Source organism: Pinus tabuliformis, chromosome 1_1 (genome assembly GCF_031772625.1).
Source record: "Pinus tabuliformis cultivar Carrire ecotype Pingquan chromosome 1_1, CPIR1, whole genome shotgun sequence".
NCBI classification, from domain to species: domain Eukaryota; kingdom Viridiplantae; phylum Streptophyta; class Pinopsida; order Pinales; family Pinaceae; genus Pinus; species Pinus tabuliformis.
Window position 1 is genome coordinate 949,829,354 of NC_142297.1, and position 9,025 is coordinate 949,838,378.

The following is a 9,025-nucleotide window of genomic DNA, read 5'->3' on the forward strand; positions in this document are numbered from 1 at the left end:
CATTGGATGGATGTGACTATAGACTTCCTTGATGGCACGATTGAGGAAGAGGTGTACATAGAGCAGCCTGAAGGTTTTTCGACCATGAGTCACATGTGTGTCGGCTCAAGAGAGCATTGTATGGGCTGAAAAAAGCACCTCATGCTTGGTACACCAAGATAGATAGCTTTCACTGGGTTGGGCTTCACGAAGAGTGAAGCGGATGCAAACTTGTACCACATAGTGTTGGAAGGTAAAATGTTGATCATTGTACTTTATGTTGATGATATCATACTGACAGGTGATGATCAGCTGATCAAATCTTGCAAGGAGGACCTTTCAAGAGAGTTTGAGATGAAGGACCTGGGAGTCATGCATTACTTTCTGGGCATGGAAGTATGGCAGGGTGATGGGGAGTTGTTTATGTCTCAAAGAAAGTATGCCAATGAGATACTCAAGAGGTTCCGCATGGAGAGTTGCAAGCCTATGGATACTCCTCTAACTGGTAATTGGAGCAAGGAGGATGCTACTTTGGGAGAGGTAGTGGAAGCTACTGTTTAAAGGAAACTTGTGGGTTCACTCTTGTACTTGGTGAACACACGACCGAATTTATGCTATGCAGTTAACCAACTGAGTCAAGTGATGGTTAGGCCTACCAAGTTGTATTGGAAGGCGACAAAGCATGTATTGAGATATCTTAGGGGCACTACTCAGTATGGATTATGGTACAGATGCAGATTGGACAGGGAGTCCATCCGACCAGAAAAGCACACCAGGAGGGATTTTCAGTATTGGGTCAGCAACAGTTTCTTGGTACAACAGGAAACAAAGATCAGTTGCACTCAGTTCAGTAGAGGAAGAGTATATGGATGCAAGTCAGGGATCATGTGAGGCCATCTGGATGAGGAAGATCATGGTTGGTCTATTTGGTCAGTAGATGGATCCGACAGTGATTTAATGCGATAATCAGAGTTGTATCAAACTCTATGAAAACCCAATTTTTCATGATAGGTCCAAGCACATTGATATCCAATATCATCATCTCAGATATTGTGTATTGAGGTGGATCATGTTGTTAGAGTACATTCCCACAGAGGAGCAAGATCCTGACATTTTGACAAAGGAATTGTCAAGATGTAAATTCGAGTTTCACAGAGACAAGATCGGGGCAGAACCCCGACTCCTACCAGGACGGCATCACCCAACACTTCTCGCCATCCCTCTGCAGGCCCGCCCCCTACGGCTTCAGCTCCCGCGGTCGATACAGGACTCCGACGTCCATCGCCTCCTATTACCAAGGCTCGCTCGGCGGCAGAAGCGGGTATGATCCCAGGTTCTTTTACCTCACATTTACTTTCTTCGTTTGATGTTAATCATGTCATTGGTCCCTCTTCACATTCCTCCATGATTCAATGCACATTAACAACATCTCCTCTAATCTGCAACACCGATCCCATCATATCCACTACTTCCCCTGAGGCTTGCACCTCCCCGCGCCCGTCTTCCCCTCCACACCCATATTTTCTTCGGTCTAGGAATCCTGCCAAAGAGACTCCAGCCGGACATTCTGGTCTGGGCATTGTTATTCCAGAAGGGGGTGTATTGAATACCAGAGGGAGAAAATCCCATCTCTCAAAGGCCATTAAACTAGCTGGGGCAGAGGTGGTCTCTGGCCGGCAATCGACCATTGACGGGGTCCTTAGAGCAGGACACACCCCGAGAGGTGTTCCCCCATGAAGTGCCTATCCTTTAACTGCAGAGGACTGGCTAGTTCCTCCAAGAAACTAGCCATGAAGCGGCTCATTGAAACTGAGCCTATAGACATTATCATGCTTCAAGAGACACTCTGCTCAGCTGAACAGATTACTCGAGCCTTGCAAGCCTTGGCCCCTGGATGGAGCTTTTATGCCAATGATGCTGTAGGACGATCTGGGGGTCTAGCCATTGGAATCAACCCTCGCTCCATCAAACTGATTTCGACCTGGGGGGGGGGCAGGGTTCATTGGTTTGGACGTTTTTTCAGCTGAACTCGGCATGGATCTCAGAATTGTCAATGTATATGCTCCCTGCTCCCAGAGAGAAGCGTTCTGGTAGCACATCCTACACCTCCCATTATTGAATGAAGACCATGTTATTATCGGAGGAGACCTCAATTTCTCTCTGGGATTCAGGGAGTCTTGGGGCTCGGAAGCACAAATCGACCCCATTACCGATTACATGACCAATCTGCTGGAGCAATCAAATTTCACGGATATTCCAATGCAGCGTCTCCTTCCTACTTGGAGGAATCGACGAGTTGGGGATGCTGCTCTTGCACGCAGACTCGATAGATTTCTCCTAAAGGGGACTCTCCTACAGCGTCTGCATCTCTTCAGACAATGGGTTGGCTCGGGGGGGCTATCGAACCATAATCCTATTTATTTGGAGATTCAGGGTCCTTCCAAGAAACCCAAGGCACCCTTCAAATTTAATCACATCTGGCTGAAGGATCCATCATATATCAAGCTGATAAAGGATTACTGGATGGCACGCCCTATCAATGACAATGAATCTCTTGCCAAAGGTTTCTGCAGGAACCTTTCAGAAATAAAGCATATTTCTATTCAGTGGGCAAAGGAGAAATTGGAGCGGGAAACAGCACAGCTCACCCAAATTGAAGCTGATCTAAGTTCTCTCACCGACGACCGAGGATTGGGGTTCATCTCAGCTGCTGACAAATGCAGGCTAATTGACTTAGAAAATCAAAAAGCCAAGATCCTCAAAGAAAGAGAGGAATCCATCAGATTAAGGAGTAGAGCTTTATGGATACAAGCTGGGGATGACAACACAAAGTTTTTCCATAACTTTGCAAAGAGCAGGAAAGTATCTAATACAATCTGGAAGCTCCCCTCCCCGGATGGCGATATCGCAGACAATTTTAACAAGCTCGCTCACCTGGGCACCACCCATTTCAGGAATCTATACAAGAGTCCCCGGGAAGCCAACCTACTGGATATCATTAATGTGGCAAACCACTTCCCGAGATTCGTGGAGGAAGATGATGTGGAGGCCTTAACTGACCCAGTAACAGCTGAGGAACTCGAAGGAGTGTTGAAATGGTTCAAAAAAGACAAAAGCCCTGGCCCGGATGGTTGGACCATCGAATTCTACTTAGCCTTCTTCGAAGTATTGGGGCAGGATCTGCGGCGGGTGGTCGAGGAGAGCCGGATTACTGGATCCATATATCATGCTATCAATTCTACTTTCATTGCTCTCATCCCCAAATCAGACTCCCCGGCATCCTTTGAGGACTACCGGCCCATCTCGTTGTGTAACTGCCTCTATAAAATCATATCTAAGACCATTGCTAACCGTCTTAGACCCATCCTCTCCAGATCCATTGCCCCGCAGCAATTTGCATTTCTTGAATCCAGGCAGATCCACGAGGCCATCGGACTTGCACAAGAAGCCCTTCACTCCATTTGGTCGAAGAACCTTAAAGCCATCCTCCTCAAGATCGACCTTTCCAAAGCTTTCGACCGAGTCAGCTGGCTCTATCTTAAAATGATCCTCATACATCTGGGGTTCCCACATGCCTTCATCACTTGGATCATGGCCTGCATCACCTCTCCTTCCTTCAGTATCCTCATCAACGGCTCGGCCTCTACATTTTTCCACTCTGAAAGGGGTCTGAGACAGGGGTGCCCCCTATCACCCCTTCTCTTCCTCTTGGTCATGGAAGGTCTCAGCCGCCTCATGGATTCTGCAAAGAGGGATGGAGACATTGGGGGACTTGGCATAACCGACCTTTGCTATCTTACTCATCTACTTTTTGTGGACGATGTCCTTATACTACTAGATGGCAGTGTACGAGACACCCGGACCTTCACAAAGATCCTGCAACGTTTTTCTGCAGCTACTGGTATGCAGCCAAATTAGATGAAATCTACCATCACCTGCACTCGCACCTCTGTTCAGGAGACCCGGACAGCCCTTCAGGCTTTTCCTTACTCGGTTCACCCTCTGGATAGAGGCCTCAAATACCTGGGTTTCAATCTGAAGCCAACCTGCCAAAGGATAGCTGATTGGGTCTGGTTGGTGGCCAAAATGGAAAAAAGACTCATGGGATGGAGCTACAGATATCTCTCTAGGGCTGGCAGATTGGTGCTCATTAAATTTGTGCTAGAGGCTACCCTGGTCTTCTGGATGGCACTAGCATGGATTCCAAGGAATATCCTGGGAAGGTTACAGCAGCTGTGCAATCGATACCTCTGGAACGGGAGTCAGGAGAAAAGAATCTTTGCTTGGATCAGCTGGAAGAAAATCTCTCTGCCCAAAAAATGGGGAGGATGGGGCCTCAAAGACCTCCCTGATTTCGCCAAGGCACTGGCCGCCAAGATGGGATGGACATTGCTTACTAGCCAAAACCTGTGGACACAGGTAACCTATCACAAATACATATGGCCCCAAAATATTCTGGATTGGGCCCGACTACCATCCTGGTCATCTAAGGGATGTTATCAGTCTGGAAGGCTTTGATAGATTCCCTTCCTCTCATTCGGGACAATCTAGCTTGGCGAATAAATGATGGTTTGACGGGCAGGATTGGCTTGGACCCATGGATCAACAGTGGGGGCAGACACATATTAAATCGGGAGCTTATCACTCATCTTCAAACCCGGGACATCCGGCATTTCGCTCAGATTGCCGATCAGCATCGCACGGACATCTTCTCCCAAGCTTGGAAAACTGCCCAGCAACTGGAACTCCCTCTTCAATGGCATCAGGAATGGGAACAATATACTGCGGCATTAACTGAATCCCACATCCGCATCAAACAAGGGCCGGACGAACTTATTTGGTGCATCGCGGATCATGGTATGTATGCTCCAAAATATGGGTACAAAGCTCTCATATCCTACAGAACACCTGATCAGATACTCTCGTGGTGGAAAACAATCTGGAAGCTCAAGGCTCCACCCCGCTCGAAACTCTTCTTCTGGTGCGCCCTCAATGGTATTGTTCCCACTGGTGATCATCTTACCCACAGAGCCATCTACGGCCCAACATGGTGTTCGTTCTGCAAGGATGCGTCAGAAAACACAGATCACATTTTCCTTCACTGCCCTGCTATACACAACCTATGGAGAAATATCTGTAATCAATTGGGCATAGCGGGCCTTTGGACTGGACTTGATCTACAGAGCGCATGGGATACCTGGTCACACAGTCATCCGGGCACAAAACTACAAAACCTCCCCCCTGTGGCCACATGGCATATCTGGCTCGCTCGGAATCGGGCTATATTCGAGGATCGACCGTTATCATGGAGCCGGATTGAAATCACCATCATCGCTGCTTATCAGGAGCTACCTGATCCGCCACCACCCAGACCCAGAACCATACAGCCTATGCCCAATATCGACAGATCCACCCCGTGGGCCTTTTTCGATGGGGCAGCAAATCAAGCCGGGTGTGGAGGGGGATTTGTCCTGCACATAAACGAGCATCATCGATATCTTGCAAAAATGGGTTTCGGAATTGGATCAAATAACTTTGTTGAGCTTTCTGCTATACACAATCTTCTTCACTTTGCATTATCGCATCAACACACAAAGATCAATATATTTGGGGATTCAATGGTGGTTGTTAATTGGATTAACAATGTCACTACTTGTCATACACACACACTCAGCAATATATTACATGATACACTCACTCTCAAAGCAGCTTTTGATCATTTCTCTTGTTTACACATTTACAGAGAACACAATAGCGAGGCTGACAAATTATCCAAAGAGGCCTTGACACTTCCCAAAGGCGATTGGCAAATAGTGGAGCAGAATGGAACAGAAGAGCACCAATTTTACCACAGGCCATACATAGATCAGAGAGAACAAAGGGACAATAGTCTCGATAGCTGACAGATAATGGAGACTATTTTGACGAAATGTTTGGAACAATGCCATATTGTTTATAAACAGAATCCTTTTGTGATAGCGAATAGGCTGAAAAGCCAGACATATGAATGTACACAGCACATTTTGTAACTACTCACTGAACAACACCTTGAGAGGTGAATTTTGTATGATCGATACAGTAATGCCATGGCATCTGCTTATGTAATTTTCTAATATAAATGAAAGTTACTGATTTTTCCAGTGGAAAAAAAAAGGATCGGGGCAGAAGATAATATCTTTCTTGTTGAGAGGGAGTGCTGAGAAATGGAAACAAGAAATTCTAGTTTAAATTTGTCCTTGAATTTAAACTGAGAATTAAAATAGAATTATATTCTCATAGCAACTTGTAAATAGTTAATTAAGTTTAATTGGCTTTATTAGCTTAGGAATTTCAAGTTGGAAGTCTTTTGTAAGTCATGTAAGTGTTTTCCCTAAATTTTAGAAGTCCAGTATGAGTTTAGATTGAGTTGTAATTAGATAACTCAGTTTACTAAGTTATAGTTAGTTAAACTAGTTCTAATTGTTTGTTGAACTAGTAGAGGATTATAAGTAAGTTAGTGCACTAGTGAATCCATAGGTGCTACTCTATTTAACTGAAAATTCTCTCAGTGGAAACTCATGCATGTTAGTTCTGAGAAAGACCTAGTTGAGACTAGAGTGCAGGGACAATGTACTATCAATTGTATGATTTACTGAGTTGTATAGATCATGCATGCAATCAAGAAGAGAACCTATTGGATTGCACAATTTTGGGAGCACCATATTCCAATTAATATGGGTTATTCAACCTAGGAATTGTGTAAGGAAATAGGGGATTGGCAGACAGTGGATATTGGCTAAGTGTTGACTAAGAGCGGGCTTGTGAGGTAGAGAGTTGAGCATACTTGTGCGAAATTGTTCTTGTGGGAACAAGCTTTGTATCTTCAGTCATACTTCTAATTAATGCAATACAGATAGGCAAAGTTTTGAGCAGTGGATTTCCCAAAAAAAAAAACAAACAAACAAAACTTATTATGGTATGTGTCATTGATTTGTCTTCTTCTTGTTCATATTGTTTTCATCGATCTATTGGCTTCCACTATTTGAAAGTAGAAGTAGATTCTTATCTCTTGTTTTATTAGATTACATGAGCTTGTGATTCTACGGGAAAATATACACTACTGAACGTAGATAATTTAAGAACCAAGATTAATATGATGAACTCGATCATTACATTAATTACATTTCACCCTCATACTTCACAATACCAATTCATACACACTAAGTCTTCATTCCATACTATGTCGTTAACAACACATTAAGTACATAAGAAATACATACTCACACATTACACATACATCCATCACACACTCAAGCCATTCATAAAAATGTGTTTAATCCCAGCAATTCAATCACAATCTTTCATAACACCTCCTAAATTCTTTAACAATTTCTCACAATTGGTTTTCACAACAACAAAAAAACAAGAATATAAGGAATGATTTCATCTTTTCTCTCTCTCTTTTTCAATGGAGGCTATATATAGATAGGTCTAAAATAACAAAGTATTTCAATTCTTTTGCAATGAATCTCCTCGCAGATTTTGATAAAACCTCTAGAGAGGACTAGTATAAAAATAGGAAGTGAATTCTATGGTTTTCAATCTTTCTTTGAAAATAGAAAAATCATATTAAAGAGCAATTCGCTAGAACTAGTTCAAATCTAACTTTCTAGTTATTAGTTTGAATATTCCAAGTTTAAATAATCTAACTTTCAGGTTATTAGTTTGAAGATTCCAAGTTTAAACTCGGTGTGAATTAGTGGTAATTATTCTAAAATTTAATGTTAAATCAACAAGAAAATGAAAATGAATTTCAATATAATTATCCACCTTAATTATCTGTAATAATTTCAATATTATGACTTTAATCCAGAAACTACAAGAAGAAAAAAATTGCATTCAGATTTGCACTAAAAATTATCTGGCAATAAACCAAATTCAAATTTGCACTAAAAATTATTTGGCAATAAACCAAAAGATCTGCTATAAAAATTGAATTTATACTAATAATATTAAAATTACTAGAAAAAATAGGAAGTTTAAATCTACACGAATCTACCATAATAATCTCAAAATTATAAATTTAATTGGAATGTGAAGAAAGGAAGAGAAACTTCAAACTTAGTCTGCCTTGAATTTTACAAAATTATTTCAAAATTATAGCCTTAAACCTGAAAATAGGAAAATGAATTCCACGCTAAATCTCCTTGCAAATTGAAACTTAACCATGAAAATTACAACAACATGAAGTATGATGAAGTACAAACTTTGTGCTAAAGTGCAATAATATCTTCAAAATTATAGCCTTTAAGAAGGATAAGTTCTATGCAAGTGTTGTAATATTTTAAAATTACAACCTTTAACCAAGATATAATTAAATTGGAGAGTGTTATTAGTTTATAAATTACCTATATATTTTCCAAAATGTTAATAAAAAATAAACAAATAAATAAATTCAAAACTAAACAACGACAATTCAACATATATCCAAAATAATCATTCATAAATTAATCTACCAGTAAGCATGTACATCCATTAGGACCTAGTGTTGAACCTGGCTCTAATAGCATATGTAAGGTCCCACCTTAACAACTGTTAATATAATAGAGATGTAAAGGTCCCATTGAACAAACGACAACAAATCTATTTTTTTTTGTCGTGCTTTCAATAATGTTTAAGATTCAATACAAATGATGTCAACAACAAAATTACATCAAAATCCTCCCGTGGACTATTATGAATAACGACTTGAACTAAAAGTTATACTTCAAGAATAAACCACCACCCTTTCACCAATGCCAACACTATACTTTAAGTTTTATTCCAAGAATAATTGATAAGCACTAAGTCAAGTACTATGATGATTCTTATAACCAATATTTAAAATCAAGAGCTATTAGCCTTGGCTCTACAATTCATTTTATATGTATGGACTTCACATTAACGGTATAGTCTCATTGTAACTTTTGTACAAATAACCCTAGATTATTGGGTTATAATACAACAAATTTGAACTTCACTAGATTGATTTGAGCTTTTTAAACTATCCTTAGAGTTATGGTAACAA

General features: G+C 41.3%; 1 protein-coding gene across 1 annotated transcript; it reads left to right on the plus strand.

The window, feature by feature from the left end:
- Positions 1–2,196: 2,196 nt before the first annotated feature.
- LOC149217640 (uncharacterized) lies at positions 2,197–2,981 on the plus strand. Its single transcript, XM_089390313.1, has 2 exons — positions 2,197–2,841; positions 2,934–2,981. Exons 1-2 carry the CDS (start codon positions 2,197–2,199, stop codon positions 2,979–2,981), a joined length of 693 nt encoding a protein of 230 aa, XP_089246439.1.
- The last annotated feature ends 6,044 nt before the right edge of the window (positions 2,982–9,025 follow it).